The sequence below is a fragment of the Panthera tigris genome, chromosome E2 (genome assembly GCF_018350195.1).
Source record: "Panthera tigris isolate Pti1 chromosome E2, P.tigris_Pti1_mat1.1, whole genome shotgun sequence".
Classification (NCBI taxonomy): Eukaryota; Metazoa; Chordata; class Mammalia; order Carnivora; family Felidae; genus Panthera; species Panthera tigris.
This window is the reverse complement of record NC_056674.1, coordinates 4,213,605-4,231,696: the sequence shown is the minus strand read 5'-3', so window position 1 is coordinate 4,231,696 and position 18,092 is coordinate 4,213,605. Positions and strand designations below refer to the sequence as shown.

Here is an 18,092-nt window from a genome sequence, read left to right as displayed (position 1 = left end):
TACGAAAGTTCTTTGCATATTGTTCGCCTGGAAATGTCTTTATTTCCCCCTAATTTTTAAATGATAGTTTTGCTGGATATAGTATTCCTCTTTGACCTTTTTAAATTATTATTCTCTCATTACTTTGAATATCTTATTCCACTGCCTTCAGTTACTATTTCTGATGAAATGCCAGGCATTAGTCATCACATTGTTGTTATCCTCTATACAATGAGTCTGTTCTGTTGCTGCTTCAGGATTTCCTCTTTGTCTTTTGCTTTCAACACTTAAACTGTGATGTGTCTCTTACAACTTCTGGATTTTGGGTTACAGTTCGAAAGGATCTCTCCTTATTTCCATGTTATGTACACATTTTTATCATGTTTATGACTTACTTTTTTACTTTTACATCTCTGATCCTCTTGATCCTCTGATATATAATTTGAGCTATTGAATGAATTTGACCTTTTTCCAAATAACTACCCTGTCGTTGCAACTCCATTTTTAAATAGTTCATTACTGATAAAGAAACAGTGCAGTATCTTGAATGGGAGCCATTCTAAGGACAAAAAGAATTATGGAGAACATTTCAGATTTTCTTTTGTTATATCACAGTTCTATCAACATCGTTATTTTGAAATTTTTTTTTCAACGTTTTTTTCATTTATTTTTGGGACAGAGAGAGACAGAGAGAGACAGAGCATGAACGGGGGAGGGGCAGAGAGAGAGGAAGACACAGAATCGGAAACAGGCTCCAGGCTCGGAGCCATCAGCCCAGAGCCTGACGCGGGGCTCGAACTCACGGACCGCGAGATCGTGACCTGGCTGAAGTCGGACGCTTAACCGACTGCGCCACCCAGGCGCCCCAACATCGTTATTTTGAAAGTATTTCCTTTAGGGGCACCAGGGTGGCTCAGTTGGTTAAGCCTCTGACTCCTGGTTTCGATTCAGGTGGCTTGCGAGTTCGAGCTAAAGTCAGGCTCTATGCTGACAGCACAGGAATTCTCTCTCTCTCTCTCTCTCTGCCTGTCTCCTGCTCACCCGCTTGCTCTCAAAACAAATAAACTTCAAGAAAAATAATAAATATGGGCAACTGGGTGGCACAGTCGGTTAAGCTTCCGACTCTTGATCTTGACTCAGATCATAATCTCAGTTTGTGAGCTCAAGCCCCACATCGAGGTCTGCACTGATGTTGCAGAGCCTGCTTGGGATTCTCTCTCTTTGACCTTTCCCCGCTTCTGCTCTCTCTCTCTCTCAAAATAAAAAAATAAACTTTAAAAAGAAAAATAATATAAAATATAAAAAAGCATTCCCTTTATGTTGTAGGTGACAATAAGTAATTATAAAGTTGGGATTTAATAAATTGAGAGAACAATGCTCTAAGGTCAGATTTAATTTGAAAATTAGGAATAGGAATACAAGAATTCTTTTCCTACCTCTGTTCACCAAAAGCACCTAAAAGCAGTGTCAGCCCAAGAGTACGGAGTTTGTGTTCTCTAATGTCCTTTCCAAACAACAGGAGTCCAGGCTTTTTGGAGAAGTGACTGGTGCTGCATCTGGAACAGAGAATAAAATGAACCTACAAGAAAAAGCCAAAAGTAACTAACATCATCATCATTCAAGGTAGTTTTTATAAAACAACTGATTCGGTTACAGAGTGGTGATTGCAGAGGCAAACGTGCTGCTTTTCCGATGGGATCAATACTAGAGTGGAACCACATAGTCCCACTGGATAAGGAAAGAAATGTCCCTGTTAACGGCTGTATAAGGAACGTCAGCATTAGGGGGGAAAAAACGTTGTTTTGGGCTTTTTGTTTTTCATAAGTCAAACAATGGTCTGAGGGAAAAGTCTCAATTACTCTTAAAGTCAACCCCTTGGCAACGAGCGACATCACACAGACGACGAGCCATCCTTACGTAGGAGACCGAAATGCATGCTGGGAGCACCGCCGCACCCCCATCCTTCCGCGAGTCCTTCCCCTGAACGACATTTCCCAGAAGTCTGTGAGGCACAGCGCTTCGGGCCGCGCAGAGTTGCATGCCGGGGAAGTGGGCCGCCGCGCTTCAAGCTCCGCGTATTCCCGGGCTGCTGGACTACATTTCCCAGAGGCCCGGTGCACCGCCCCCTCTCTCAAGTCGGAACGCCGCGAAGTGCCTGCTGGGAGAGGCTCGCTAGGTCTAGCATCGTCTCTGCTTCGCATCCCGCGGACGCGGGTCGGAGTTAACCTCGCGCCTTGCGCCCCCTCCCGCCCCCTCCCGACTTCCAGTGGGTCGTGGGGCCCCGAGCGGTGAGTGGGTGGCCTCCCGGGAGAGGAGCGGCGCGGGGGACGGCGTGGGAGGGCGGTGGGGAAGGCATCCCGGGCGCGGAGGCCCGACGCGGAGCCTGGGCCTGCGGGAGATGCTGCGGGGAGAAGTGCGGGAGCGTCGGGGGGGGGGGGGGTGCCAGGGGCCGGGTCCCCGGGGCCGCGGTGCTCGCGAGGGGGCAGGCCCCAGCTCGGAGGCTGTGACGCACTTCGCGGGAGTGGGGCGGAGGGGGGGGGGCGGGACCGCGATTGCGCGACTGGGCTCCGCAGGGGTGGAGGGGCCCGGCTGGAGCTGCGTGCCTGTCACGGGTGCTTTCGCGCCATGGCGGGGGCGGCAGGGGGTCGGATGGGCCACCGTGCCTGTCACGGGTGCCTTCGTGCGGCGGGTAGCAGGGAGGCGGAGGGGCGGGTCTGGAGTGTTACGGTGCCTTCGCGCAGCCGCGGGGGTGGCGGGGCCAAGGTGCTTGTCGTGACGGCATGTGCGGTGGCGAGGCTGGGATTAGTAGGGGACAATGCAACCTGTAGCTTTGCTGTCGCTGCTCCAACCGGAGCACGTTCCAACCCGGGGTGGAGGGGGGAGGAAAGGCAGTGGTCACAGAGGGAGATGAGAGCCCGAACCCTGCCGCGAAAGTGACCGACAGGAAGGGCGCAGACGTAGCATGAGATGACTGTTTTAGAACGAAGTATTGACTTTACGGGCTACCAGAGTAACAGGACCGAAGGGCCTCGGGAATGAGATTCCTTCTTTGGAGGGGAGAGGTCCCTGACTTGGGAGATGGGGCTGCTTCATATGTCAGAACCCCAGTGACTCCAGCCTGGTCCCCGGGAATCTCCGAAATACTCAGATCCCATTTCCCTCTCATTTCTGATTGGTTTTAGATAGGATGTGTGGGCTTGGAGGGTGTTTCCTGATAAGTTTGTGCTCCAGAAAGGCCCTAGTGTCTCCTTCTCTTTCCCCCAGGCCAGCGGTCATCCGGAAAAAGCATCCTGAGGAGGAAGACGGCTTGTTACACACCTTAAAGTCAAGGTTCAGATGAGTTACCCTTTTTATTCTGTCAATGACTTGTGCTTATAGGACTTCAGAATATCTGCTTTCCTTGGCCTGAAATGTTCTCCCTGATAGGGACTTAACCTCAGTCATTCTTGCCCAAGAGGTGTGATGGGGTCAGGCAGGTGTATGCACACAACACAGAACAGAAGACTGCAGTGGAGAGGTTCCCTGTGGTGCTTTATTTTAGACGGTGCTTTGGTCAGGACGATCTGACTTGTAAGGTGGAATCAAGCACTAGACTTCATCGGTCTTCAACCACAGGCCTGACTTCCAGAGCAAAATAAGAACAGAGAAGTTTTGAGGGTTTGGGCCAGCGAATGACAAAGTTACCAGCTTTGTGATGCTCTTAAAAGTGGGGCTTGAACAAAGGTCTTTTCATCAAAGGCAGGGACTTTTTTTTCCAGGAAGCAATAAGTCGAGATTTGTTGTATTATCCCCATCTTGTTGGGGGTCTGGACAGCCTCCGTTTGTTTTCCTGGGTTTCACTTGCCTCTCTGTCTGAACTGTAAGAAGCAACGTAGTTTGACGTTGTGTGTGAGTTCTGGGTCTAGAGCAGGGTTTCGCAGACGTTTTCCGTGAAAGGTCACGTATTAAATAGTTCATGTTTTGCGGGCTACAGGTTGCATATTTTCCATGTTAATTTTTAAAATGGTTTGAGAGGGGCGCCTGGGTGGCGCAGTCGGTTAAGCGTCCGACTTCAGCCAGGTCACGATCTCGCGGTCCGTGAGTTCGAGCCCCGCGTCAGGCTCTGGGCTGATGGCTCGGAGCCTGGAGCCTGTTTCCGATTCTGTGTCTCCCTCTCTCTCTCTGCCCCTCCCCCGTTCATGCTCTGTCTCTCTCTGTCCCAAAAATAAATAAAAAATGTTGAAAAAAAAATTTAAAAAAAAAAATAAAAATAAAATAAAAAATAAAATAAAATGGTTTGAGATTTGCAATAAAATTGCAAAGATAGTATGAGAATGCCCAGGTCTCGCCCACCATTAACAACGTACGTTAGGGTGGGATATTAATTCACAGTTGATGAGCCAGGCTTGATATGTTATCATTAACTGAAATCCGTGCTTTATTCAGATTTCCTTAGTTTTTACGTAATGTTCTTCATCTGGCCCAGGATGCCATCCAGGAGATCCCGTTACATTTCACTGTCATGTGCCCTTAAGCTCCTCTAGGCTGAGACAGTTTCTCAGACTTCCCTTGTTTCTGATGACCTTGACGGTTTTGAGAGGTACAGCTACTTGGTAGGATGCCCCCCTCTCGGAACCTGATGCTTTTCTCACGATTGGACTGGGTGTATGGTTTTGGGGGTGGAAGGTCACACTGCTTTCATCTTGTCATGGCAAGAATACATCACGATTTCTGATGGCTGAGTTTGAACTTGATCATCTGGTTGAGGTGGTTTGTCAGTTTTGTCCACTGTGAAGTTGTTCCTTTGTTTCCAAAGACCGTGTCTCCCTAAGTGACAGCCTTGTGTTTCAGGACCCCAGTTACTAGATCCCAGTGACTCTGACCCTGCCTCAGTGGTCAGGTCTTTCTCTCTTATCACCCCCTCACTTACTTGTAAGGACCCTTGCATTACGTTGGGCCCACCTGGCAAAATTCAGGGTACCTCCCTGTGTTGAGGTCAGGTGAGGAGCAACTCCCAAGTCCACCTGGACCCTAGCTCCCCTCTGCTCTGTAATGTAACATATTCACGGGCTCCAGGGCAAGGATGTGGATGGACATCTTGGGGAGACCGTTTTCCTGCCTGTCACAGGCCTGTCCAGCCAGCGTTCCCCTGATGACTGCAATATACCCACTCCCCCATGACTATGGTCTTTCTCTTTGTTGATTTTTTTTTTAATTTGGGACTCTTATGTTTCTTATCATGGGATTAATTCAGGCCTGCCGCAAAAGCTTCAGTTCCCTAAGGAGCCCGTAAAGAAGAAACTCGAAATTACCCATAACTGTACCATCCAGAGCTAATTGCTGTTGATTTTTTGGTATGTATGTGCCCAGCCCTTCCCTCCCCGTCTGTGCATACATGTGTGGTTTTTGTCCTCAGAGTCCTGGATCCCGCTAAGTGATAACGTAAGTGAGCCATAGACTCTCCAGATGTTAGTTTATAGAGGCGTCCAAGTCAGCCGTGGGTCCCATTGTACCTGTGTGCATGTGGAGAGAAGTGTTCCAGTGATCCTCATCTTGCTTAGGAAAAAAAATCTCTCACATATTTACACCTTCAAGGATTAGAAAGGCATCATTTAAAATTAATCCCATGAACAAATTATCAACACAGACAGGCTTTCAAAATTAGATTTTGTAAGATTTGAATTTTCCTTTCACAGAACGTGACTATAAGCACTGACTTACTACAGATACGAGCTGTACTCTAACATTTGCACGGGCAGATACATGAGAAAGGTGTAAGGTGACAGAAATCTCCCCTGACAATGGAGTACGAGGTCCAGCCGCGTGCTGTCAGTTTGACACCTTCTCAGGTTAGATTCTGAGCTGGATTTTCCATGCAGACTCCGGTCTGTCCCTCATTTTCTCCTTGTGTGTCTCAGAATGTTTTTTTGCTGATGATTTAAAAGAATTTCATTTCCCAAGAGGCTCGGAAAATTGTTAGCATGGATTATATAGAAACAGGTTTGAGAAGCACCTTTCAGTAGAAGAAAGGAAAAGGCACGCTTGAGTTTCTTTCATAGAAACAGTGTGATGTGACTGATTTTCAATCATAACTGTTAACTTGTATTAAGTAACTGCTAATATTATTGTGTTTTATATAGATTATCTTAATAGTTGCTGCAGTCCTACCTGCCCGATACTGCTTTTACCCCCATCTTACCCATGGGGGAACAGACAGTGGGAGGTTAGCAACTGTCAGAGCTCGGATTCACATCCTAAAAGACCACAGGGCCTTATTCTTAATTTCACCAAGACCTCTTCTCCCAAATTACACATATTTATTTAAACCTGTTTTCTTCACGTAGTAACTTACCTTAAATTTTTTTCTTAAGGAATATAAGTCAATATCATTGTTAGTAAATGTATTATATGCCATTATAACAGACCATAATTTATTTCATCTGTCCTCTACCATGAGATATTTCTGTTTCTTTCTTTTATTTTTTTTTTCCATCTTTTAAAACAATTCTCTGGAAAATCTGAATAAAATTGATGGATTACATCCGTATCAATGTCCTGATTGTTACATTGTCCTATAGTTTTGTGATGTGTTACCATTGGGGTCAGCTGGGTAAAGGGTACACAGGTTCCCTCTGTATTATTTCTTGAGAGCTTGTTTGGAGGTTCTAGCAGGGGAGCGCAGCTACTCGTATACCCTTGACCGAAGAACGGTCCTCCTCTATCGGGGAAGGTCGTCCTCTTCGAGCGCGCAGCTTCGGGAGGGACGCACGTGGAGCGGTGAGGGAGGAAGGGGACACCCGCCTAGCCAGCCAGATCAGCCGAATCAACCCTGGCGATCAATGGGGTGACAGATGTCGCAGCCAGATCGCCCTCGCATCCCCCTCTGTATTATTTCTTGCAAGTGCATGTGAGTCGACAATTATCTCAAAACATTTTTAAAGCCGTCCCATTTTTAAAAAGTCCTCAACAGGGGCGCCTGGGTGGCGCAGTCGGTTAAGCGTCCGACTTCAGCCAGGTCACGATCTCGCGGTCTGTGAGTTCGAGCCCCGCGTCGGGCTCTGGGCTGATGGCTCGGAGCCTGGAGCCTGTTTCCGATTCTGTGTCTCCCTCTCTCTCTGCCCCTCCCCCGTTCATGCTCTGTCTCTCTCTGTCCCAAAAATAAATAAAAAACGTTGAAAAAAAAAATTAAAAAAAAAAAAAAAAAAAAAAGTCCTCAACATTCTTGTACACATATTTGTACACCTCTTTCTGTTTCCTTGGGATAAGTGTTCCCAAAAGAGGAATTTTGCATCAAGATCCTGTCTTTGTTAAGTGCCTACAAGGGGCCTGACCCTGTGGTGTGAGCACTGGGGACGAGCGATGACTGAGCACATCGTTACCTGCACGTTGCCCATAACCCGGCCCAAAAGGGAGACTGAATGGAAGCCCTGGGCAGCCTGCAGTCAGGGTCTGTGGAGACTCGTAGGTGACGTGCTCCGAAAGGTGATGGGAAGGAGAGAATCACTCTCATGGTTGTCAGGTCGTGACCAGATAACTGAATGCACGGGCTGTGCGTGGAGTAAAATGGAATTTGCTACCCGAGTTTTAGACCTTACAAGTCGTCTGTAATGACGTCTGATGCAAAGTGAAGACTGACAGGGTCAGGTGGTTTAGCATTTGTGCACAGGACACCGTGGCTGGAAGGCCAAGTTCAGAAGTCCAGTTCAGCCTTCCAGCGAGACAGCTGTCAGTATCTGCAGAGCACCCCTTGGAATTCTCGTCCTGTTTCTAGTCGGTGCCCCAACATGTGTGGGCATGGGGATACACCAAAGAGCTGGTTTACGTATTAGGAAGTGAAAGGAAACCAAAGTCAATGCGTAAAATAATGCAGAGATCATGTATTCTGAGCTTTTTTTCCCACCATGTCAAAAGGAGACTTTAAAAAAGAAGTTTCTCTGTTGTTTGAGAGTCCAACGGCCATTTAATGAATTTTTTTAAATTTTTTAAAGTTTGTTTATTTTTGAGAGAGAGTGTGAGCAGGGGAGGGGAGGAGAGAGAGGGAGACACAGAATCTGAAGCAGGCTTCAGGCTCTGAGCTGTCACTACAGAGCCCAGTGTGGGGCTCGAACCCACGAACCGCACAAGTTCATAACCTGAGCTGAAGTTGGACACTTAACCGACTGTGCCACCCAGGTGCCCTGCCATTTAATGAACTTAAAAGAAACGCACACACGTATATACATCCAACCAACACCTGCTGTTACACACCAAGTGAGGTGTGCTTAAGAAAATCAAGATCATGGGGCGCCCAGGTGGCTCAGTCGGCTAAGCCACCGACTTCGGCTCAGGTCATAATCTCACGGTTTGTGCGTTTGAGCCCTGCATCGGGCTTTGTGCTGACAGCTCAGAGCCTGGAGGCTGCTTCGGATTCTGTGTCTCCCTCTCTCTCTCTGCCCCTCCTGCTCACGCTCTTGTGTCTCTCTCAAAAATAACCAAACATTAAAAAAAGAAGGCGAAAATCAAGATCAGACGGGTTTCAGGTCACCAGGACCACCAGCAGGTTCTGTGGTTCTGAGTGGACTCACAGGATTCAACAGGCAGTCCTGCTCGTGGCCAGGGTTTATCCGGTGACAGGGCACACACCACAGTCAGCCGAGGGACAGGCGCATGGGACAATGTCGGGAGGAATCCAGGCACACACTTCCAAGAGCGTCTTCCCAGTGCAGTGACCCAGGACATGCTTAATCCCCCAGCTTGAGTGACAGCAGCACATGTGAAGTGTCGTCCACCAGGAAAGCTCATCAGGGCCCAGTCACAGAGGCACCGTCTGCCTGGTACATCCCAGAATTGCAGACCCCCAGAGGAAAGCAAGGGTTCCGTATAAACCACATGGTTTCTACAGTTTAAGAGCAGTGAGCCGCCTTGTCAGGGAGTGGTGGGGACCCTCCGGAAGTCCAGCCAAGGGCCAAGAAATTTCCAACCTGCTCTGTTAGCTCTTTTCTGCATAAGGGATGCATAACTTTCCAGGCATTTTCTTTCTGTTTCTCTGTGTTTCCTGTTTCTATTGATGTGTAACGGTTATTCTGTGTCTGTGTGTATCTGTATACACATACATATGTTCATATATAAAATACTGCAACTATATTACTCTGTTTTGGTAGACTGATTTTTCTGCTGCCAATATCTCCGAAGTAGTCATGTCTTTTAAGGATTTCTCCCAACTTAGCATTTCATGAACATTTACTCTTTTACATCGTACTTGATGCCGTCAGCTTTTCTAGACCCAGTGCTGAACATGGTGGCATTTCCTTCACTGTATCCACCTGCCTTGTCTTGACCAACCTCACCCCATCTAGAGGCCAGAACAGATTTGAGGGCACGGGATCCACACAGGGTTACCTTCAGCCCTGACACCAACTAACTCCAAGTTCAGGACTTTCCCGAAATGACTTTCAGGTTCAATAAATCAGGACTAGAAGCATTCTTAGGATTCACTGAGAACTGTTCTCATAGTTACAGTTAATTACAGGGGAAGGATGCAGATTAACAAGCTTCTAGTGTCCAGTGTCCTCTCTGCATGGAGTTAGGACTGGATTCCCTGTCACAGGGACGTAGGACAATATGCATAGAGTATTGCCAAACGCCCAGAGTTTTCACAGGCCTGGTTGGTTGACTGAATGATTGATCATCCAGGCATGATTGACTAATTGTCTCCATGCTAATCTCATTATCAGATCATGACCCAAAGCACCCACCCCGAATCACCTGGGTTGGCCTTTCTTGTGTAGCCAGTTCCTGCCCTAAGACTAGCTGGGTATAACCAGAGGCACCAAAACAAAGACATTCTCATCAGGTGTGATGTAGGTCACCTCTTGGAAGTTGAGGGCAGGGGCACCTGGGTGGCTCAGTAGGTTGAACACCCGACTCTTAATTTCACTCAGGTCATGATCCCAGGGTCGTGGGATCGAGCCCTGAGTTGGGCTCTGTGATGAGCATTGAGCTTGCTTAAGATACTTTCTCTCACTCTGCCCCCCTCCCCAGCTCTTGTCCTCTCTCACTGTTTAAAAAAAAAAAAAAAAAGTTGAGAGCAAAAGACAAAGAAGAATGAGATCTTGCCATTTGCAGCAAAATGGATGCACCTAAAGAGTATTAAGTGAAGTAAGAGAAAGATAAATACCATATGATTTCACTTATATGTGGAATCTAAATAAAACAAATGAACAAACTAAAACAGAAACAAACCCATAAATGCAGAACACCCAACAAGCATGGTTGCTGGAAGGGAGGGGAGGGGGGAGGGGCAGAATGGGTGAAGGGGAGCGGGGGGAGGTACAGGCCTCCAGCCCTGGAGAGAGTCACAGGGATGAGAGGGACAGCAGTCAGCGGCATTGTAACAAGTGTAACAGGGCCGCTACACTTGTGTGCACAGCGTGAGATGCAGACTTGCGTGTTCCCGACACTGACACAACACTGTCCGTGCGCTGCAGTTGAAAAAACGATGTTGAGGGCCGCCTGGCTGTCTCAGTCATTGGAGCGTGCGACTCTTGATCTGGGCGTCGTTGAGTTCATACCCACGTTGTGGGTAGAGATTACTTAAAAAAATAAAAATTTATAAAGTAAAAGAGTTATATTGAGAAATGACAGCTAAGAGTAGGTCTGACTTCAAGGCAAAACCATAACTACAAGCCGCTCTAATGTGTGTGTGCAGCTGGGTTTCCGGGGGTTTCGGGGAGTGCGATTTCCCTTTTTGTGCAGACTCCTGTATCCTCTCCGGATGTGTCATGTTGACACGTGCATATTGTGGGAGAGGAATGCGGGGGCGGGGGTTGGAAACAAAGAGGAGCAGGAAGGTTGTATGTCGGCATTTGGGGACCAAGGCGCACTTACTTTAATGCCTCTTTTTTTCTCGTATATCTCTGGCTTCTCTGGATTTTGTGTCTTTGGTAAAAGAAACCCCAAGAGGACTGATCAGTTCTTGATTCTAAAACTATGGCCCACGTAAGTATGTTTTTCTCTCTCTCTCTTGAAATATGTGGATATTTTTATGAGTTATCCTGAAGCCTCCTGCCCGACTGAGGCCCCTGTAATTGCCCCCCCCCCCCCCCCACCACCACCTCGGGTCTTCTGTTCTGGTGAACGACAATGCCACACAGCCCTGTGCCCCCGCATGGCTAATGCTCACTTCACCCTCAAGCCAGTGATTTGTGTCTCCTGTGTGCTCACGTTTTTGTCAGGAGTAACGGGGGAGCAGTGGAGGAGGAAAGTCCCTTGCGAGAAATACTTGGGCCGCGTCTGTGGTTGGAGGAGTTGGAGGTGGCAGTCCCATGTGACCACATGCAAAAACTAAAATTCTCCCCATTCTCCACTGGTCTTTTTTCAGGCCGAGAAAAGGGAACGTTCACGTTGTCTGGTCAGTGTCAGTGTGCGGTGAGAGCTCGAGCTCCAGGAGGCTTTTGGGGGTCGGATAGGGCTGTGCTTAGGGCCTGAGGGGCCGTGGTGTTACCAGGGGACCCAGGAGATGCATTGTGTTGTCATGGAGACTTGCCAGACCCACACTCCCATCCACGTGATTCTGCACCAGTATCCTAAGTCAGGAACGGGGAAAAGGCGGGGGTGGTGGGTGGCGACGGGTAAGAAGGTCACCCAGTACAGAAGTCCCGGATGATCATCTACTCCCAGAATTGGGGAAAACCCCGGATGTCTGGTTGTACCTAGGTGTACAGCTGCAGTAAATTTAATCTGTTCCCACGAGGGAATAAGAAAATGCTGCTCATTACGTAGGAAGACTGCTTAAAGTCTTGGCAAATGATGAGCATGAGGCTGGAGAACATTCAGACACATGAGCCCTAGTTTCGAAGGTAAAAGAGCTCACATTTCGGAAACAAAACTCTAGGCATTTTCCTTCCCTTGGAGGATGGAAAGGGTGCCCCAGGAATCCACACTTGCTGAGGTGTTATGGGGCAGGCACTCAGGAGGAGCCCCAGGATTGACAGGATTGGAGTAAGGAGGCATCCCACAGGCCGTGGGGTTTTCTCTTCAGCCGCCCGGCCCTGCTGCGGTCACAGCCCCCACCGCGTCCTGTCTGTGTCCAGCCCGACCCAGCACAGAGCCCTTTCTGGCCTGTCTTTCATCTTGAGCCTGTGCTCTCTCATCTCATCAGGAACGTGTGGGTCTGTGTTCTCAGGGTCTGGTGACGTTCTCAGATGTAGCCATCGACTTCTCGCAGGAGGAGTGGGCGTGCCTGGACTCCTCGCAGAGGGACCTGTACTGGGACGTGATGCTGGAGAACTACAGCAACCTGGTGTCCCTGGGTGAGCCGCCTGCCCCCCGGAGCATCGGGACTGCCTTCCAAGGACCTAGCCGACTTCCTTCTTCCCCTTCCCAAGGAGTGTCCTGAGCTCAGCCGCATCTAAAATGGGCTGTCAGCGATCGTCCCACCTTTGGGACATCCTGTCCTTAGTGACCAAAGTGAATTTAGATTCTGGCATATTTATTTCACAGCCATCTTGACATTACGGTAGTATGTTACCGCGCAAACCACTGTGCATGGACTGTGCTACTCTGGGGACCCACCTCCTGGGAAAACCGCTCTGCACAGCAACCTCATCTTCCTGGTAAACCAGCGTCTGTGTCTGACATACAGGCAGACCGAGTGAACAGCATTCCTGTAAAACCAAAGCGAGCACTTTCCATTTGCTGCACGTTGTTACCTGCAGTGAGGCCGAAAGTTACCATTCCTGAATCCTGAGTTAAACATTGGATGACCGTGTCCTGTAAACGTCTCAGGACATGTCTTGTTTTTCTGTTGGAAAACAGTAGCCGTAGTGTTAGTGGCTGATCCTGTGCCCACTGTGTACCCGGCGTTGTTGTGAGCACTGTGTGTACAAACACATCTCGTCCCTACCAGCTTATGGTGTCGGCACGATTGCCGTATCTGATCTGTAGGCGAGAATACTTGGGCATAGGGTGACTAGGTCGGACAGGGAGGCAGAAGCAAAAATCGAACCCTAGAGTTGTGGCCTGGGTCCACACTGTCACCCCCCCTGTTGTACTTGCCTCCAGGGGTGAGGCCCTTGGGAGTTTAAAATAAGATCTTCCTGTCTGGCTGCCTGTTTGTTCTTTGATCATTTCTCTTTTCTGAAGTCTGACCACTTTGACTTGCAGCTTGTCAGAAATTTCGCTAAGTCTCCATCAAAACATTTTTGAGCTTCTAATTTGTTTCCTAAGTCCCGCATCACGTGCATTTCTTTTTTCGGAAGCAGGGCCTTTCATTTCTAAGCCAGATGTGACTTGCTGCTTTTGGGAGCAGGGGAGAGAGCCTGGGTTGAGAGGGGGGTATGCGTGCAGAGGACAGTGACAGCCGGTCCACCTGGGATGTGCCATCGAGGCAGCGAGCAGGTGTGCCCCTGGGCATTTGGGAAGCTCGCTGCAAAGGCCCAAGGCCTGTGGGGAAGAAGTCACCACCAGGAACCTGATCTCCACCCCATCCCCCTCTACCCATTCTCTCCTCTACTTCACCCCACTTCTCGTGTCGTGGATGCTGCTGGTCTGCGGACCAGCCTCCAGTAGCAGGGGCGTAGACCGCGTGATCCCATGCCCTTTGTCGTTCGTGCAACTTGGCTGGATTCCTAGCTTTGAGGGCTTTTCTCCTTTTCCTTTTGTCTGATTTTCACTAATACCTCTTCCCGGGTGTGGTTATGTTCTAACATCACAAGACGTTGTCTGGTTATGGCTCTTTTTGTGCCTTTAGCTGTCACTGACACTCGGTGCCTAGACCCACTTTTGCAGAGGGATTCAAAATGGTGATCTTCTAGGGACGCCTGCGTGGCTCAGTCGGTTAAGCGTCCGACTCTTGGTTTTGGCTCAGGTCATGATCTCGCGGTTCCTGAGTTCGAGCCCCATGTCAGGCTTTGCATTGGTGGTGAGGGGCCTGCTTGGGATTCTCTCTCTCTTTCTCTCTCTCTCTCTTCTCTCTCTCCTCTCAGTGCCCCTCCCCCACTCACACTGTCTCTCTCAAAATGAGCTTTAAAAAATACATTTTAGGGGCGCCTGGGTGGCTCGGTCAGTTAAGCGGCCGACTTCGGCTCAGGTCACGATCTCGCGGTCCGTGAGTTCGAGCCCCGCCTCGGGCTCTGTGCTGACCGCTCAGATCCTGGAGCCTGTTTCGGATTCTGTGTCTCCCTCTCTCTCTGCCCCTCCCCTGTTCATGCTCTGTCTCTCCCTGTCTCAAAAATAAATAAACGTTAAAAAAAAATTCTTTTTTTTAAATAAAAAATACATTTTAAAAAATGGTGATCTCTTATCACCACTTCTTTGTTTGTTCACTGCACTGTTTTAAAGAGAAACTGCGCCATCTACTACTTGGTTATGTAATGACACCATTTGTACCTGATAAAGATTGTTCTTTAAAGAAAAAATTACCACTTCCTACAGTAAAGGGCTGCTTTGTTAGCATGCTTCCAGTTGATCATTTAACACTTTGTAGCATCGTTGTGACCTCAGGAAGTTGAACATGTTCAGGATTTTGCAGCCCCTTGGAGTTAACATCGTACGGGTGGTCAGATCCTCCTGAACATTCCTTTATACGCGTTTACCAGGTTTCTTACAGTGAATCCTACACATTGTCTCTTTTATTGCCTTCGATGTTGGGTCTTTATGTCCAGAACTACTTTTCATTATATGACTGACACTACATAATTTCAGAATATTTTATACCCAGCTACCCAAACTGTATATTCTTGTTTTTTACATTAGTTGTGTATTTGACTTTCCTGCATTTTCCAGGTATGTCATTACATTATCTGCAGATTTGTTCTTTATCATCTTTATTTTTGAGATCTGCCCCTCTGATTTCTTTCTGCTTAATTGCCTCAGCTCATAGGAAATAGTGGGGCGTCTAACAGACAGCTCCTTTTTCTTGTCTGACTTTAGCAGGAATGTGTGCGTCTCCAGTGTTTCCTCATTAAGTATTATGGTCCCAGAAGTGGACTCTGTATTCTAACAAGAGCCCTTAGGGGATTCATGTTTGTTCTCCTAGAGAAGTTTTATTTCTCTTAGACAAGGTTTTCGGTTTGTGGTTAGTTTTGTGTTTTCATTCTCCTTAGAAGGAAACAAAATATGTTTATTTTTTTTCCCCCAGATTTGGAGTCACCATATGGGACCAAGAGTTTACCTACAGAAAAGGGCATTTACGAAATAAATTTATCCAGATGGAACTCAAATGGAAAAAGTAAATCCCTGGGCCTTAACTGGATGTGTGAAGGTGAGTTTGAAAGGTCACAGGGCCCTCAGCAGGGCTGTTTGAATCAAGTGATAACCAACCATGAGAAAACGCCCACTTGTAGAGAAAATACCTCTGGTAGAGCACACCAGAGACCTCATGCTAGGGAGAATTCCTATGAATGTAAGGAATGTGGGAAGGCCTTCAGTCGTGGCTACCAGCTCACTCAGCATCAGAAGATTCACACGGGGGAGAAACCCTATGAATGTAAAGAATGCAAAAAGGCCTTTCGTTGGGGCAATCAACTCACACAACACCAGAAAATCCACACGGGGGAGAAACCCTATGAATGTAAGGACTGCGGGAAGGCCTTCCGCTGGGGCTCGAGCCTGGTCATTCATAAGAGGATCCACACGGGCGAGAAGCCCTACGAGTGTAAGGACTGCGGGAAGGCCTTTAGACGTGGTGACGAGCTCACCCAGCATCAGAGGTTTCACACGGGGGAGAAGGACTACGAGTGCAAAGACTGCGGGAAGACCTTCAGCCGTGTGTATAAACTGATCCAGCACAAGCGAATTCACAGCGGCGAGAAGCCCTACGAGTGTAAGGACTGCGGGAAGGCCTTCATCTGCGGCTCGAGCCTCGTCCAGCACAAGAGGATCCACACTGGCGAGAAGCCCTACGAGTGCCAGGAGTGCGGGAAGGCCTTCACGCGAGTCAACTACCTCACTCAGCATCAGAAGATCCACACCGGTGAGAAACCACACGAGTGCAAGGAGTGCGGGAAGGCCTTCCGCTGGGGCTCGAGCCTCGTGAAGCACGAGAGGATTCACACGGGTGAGAAGCCTTACAAGTGCACAGAATGTGGGAAGGCCTTCAACTGTGGCTACCACCTCACGCAGCACGAGCGGATCCACACGGGCGAGACACCTTACAAATGTAGGGAGTGCGGGAAGGCCTTCATCTACGGGTCGAGCCTTGTGAAACATGAGAGGATTCACACAGGGGAGAAGCCCTACGAATGTAAAGAGTGCGGGAAGGCCTTCAGTCACGGCCATCAGCTTACGCAGCATCAGAAGATTCACACGGGTGAGAAGCCCTTTGAAGGTAAGGAGTGTGGGAAGGGGTGTCACCATGTGAACCATCTTCGAGAACATGAGAGAATTCACACTGCTGGAAAACCTCTTGAACACAAAGAACATGCAGAAACTTCCATCCCACATTCCTTCCTTCCACAACACAAGGAAAGCCCATGATACGATTTAACACGAGAAAGCCTTCACCGGACACCCTTCTGCTCACAGGACCTCAGAGGAGTCACGCTTGAGGCAGATTTGGAGAATGGAGAAATCACTTTTTCTTAGTGATCACCGTATACCCCGTGTAGACTTTTTTTTTTTGTTTTTTACTGAATTGGTTAGTGCAGTGAGTGGATAGAAGCCTCCTAGTGCCACTCGATGTCTGTCTCATTTCAGACTTGTTCTGGGGAATAACTCCGCCAGTGTAACCTATGCGGGAGAGCCTCCCGCCATGGTACGCTCCCTCCCCGTTATCGTCACCATCCCACCGCTTTACTCCCTGTGATTCACTGGGGAAGTGACCTGGTACCCCCTGTGCGTTATGTGTGAAATGGAGATAATTACACCTAATACTGCTGTTGTGGTGACTGCATCTGGTACTTGTAAACTCTTTGAAAGTGTCTCTGGAATATCATATAAGCTCAATAAATATTAGCTGTTGTTGTTCTTACCATCATTACCATGGGCGTTGCTCTTAGTGAATTCTTACAGGAAGACCCCCTTCCCTGTGGGTACAGCGGGTTTAGAAAAGACTCAGACTTCTAGAAGAAAATAACAGTAATCTAGAGATTACTGCCACGGCCTTGGGGTGGACAGCGTTTCTTGGTACACAAAAGATGCTCATTATGAAATAAAAAGTTTACATGTTGGATCTTGTTGAAAGTTGTTCGTCAGGCGAAACCATGAAGCCAGCAAAAACAACAGGAAGAAGGCACTTCCTGTCTATGCACCTGGTAAAGGACTCACACAGAGAACCAAATCCCCCAAGTCAGTAACAAATTGGTGGGAAAGGCGGGCAGGGAGACTTAAATAAGTGCTTGACAGAGATCATCAAATGGCCGGTGAGCCAGTGAAATGGGTTCGACGTCTTTTCTCACCAAGGAAATAAGAACACTACCTGCGATTTCACCGGATCACTAGAATAGCTACCATTAGAATCACGTGTGAGCCTGGCACTTTGTTGGATCGTCACATGTGACCTGTTCCGGAAGGAATATGGGACCAGCACGTGAGATCTTGGGGGTCCCAACAGCAGGAGCAAGGAGGTGGTGCTCAAGGGGGGTGGCGAGTGGACTTGCCCTGGGGGGAGGCGCTGGGACCCTCCATCCAGTCCTGGGAGAATGCAGGGAGTAGTTAGAGTCAGGAGTCCTAGGGAGAAGGGAGAGGTCGTCTTGTGGAAAGGACTAGAGCCCACAGGAGTGAGTTTGAGAAGCTGGGGGAGGAATGGCTAGTGCTCAGACGGGTCCTGGGAGACTGAAGCCTTCAAGAGCTAGAAGACTTGAATGCCTGTGGGTCTGGCCTTGGTACGGGGGGTGGTAGTGTGGTTAGAGCACAGAGGAGCGTCCTACAAGGGCAACAGAGGATCCAGATTCTGGGGTCAACGTAGGGCTTAATGTTTGGTTTACCTCAGGGTTGGGGTGTAGTATTCACAGAATACAGATGTCTGCAGACTGCAGGTGTGGGTGGGTGCTGTCCTGCATGAAGGGAAGTGGGGGCAGGGATAGGGCGAGGCCACCCAGGCACCCCCACAGTTTCAACTTCAGAAATCTTCAAACTCTGCTTTGGACTGTTTTCAAGAGTGTGGTCTCCCAGTGTTTGCCACCCTGGCATCAGAGTGGTTCTGACAAGTTCGTTCT

General features: G+C 48.6%; 1 protein-coding gene across 2 annotated transcripts; it reads left to right on the top strand.

Annotated features, from left to right (window-relative positions):
* Positions 1–2,178: 2,178 nt before the first annotated feature.
* ZNF331 (zinc finger protein 331) lies at positions 2,179–16,915 on the top strand. 2 transcript variants are annotated; one of them, XM_007087126.3, is made up of 6 exons: positions 2,179–2,267; positions 3,244–3,309; positions 5,213–5,312; positions 10,888–10,935; positions 12,122–12,248; positions 15,077–16,915. In XM_007087126.3, exons 4-6 carry the CDS (start codon positions 10,927–10,929, stop codon positions 16,411–16,413), a joined length of 1,473 nt encoding a protein of 490 aa, XP_007087188.1. In that variant the 5' UTR covers positions 2,179–2,267; positions 3,244–3,309; positions 5,213–5,312; positions 10,888–10,926; the 3' UTR covers positions 16,414–16,915. The 2 variants fall into 2 exon arrangements, with proteins under 2 accessions (XP_007087188.1, XP_007087189.1); XM_007087127.3 differs by lacking the exon at positions 5,213–5,312.
* The last annotated feature ends 1,177 nt before the right edge of the window (positions 16,916–18,092 follow it).

What these genes read in the sequence shown, in the direction of transcription:
- ZNF331 (XM_007087127.3), top strand. An exon ending in CAGCAACCTGGTGTCCCTGG is followed by an intron (nt 12,249 to 15,076) that starts GTGAGCCGCCTG and finishes TTTTTCCCCCAG; the next exon opens with ATTTGGAGTCACCATATGGG.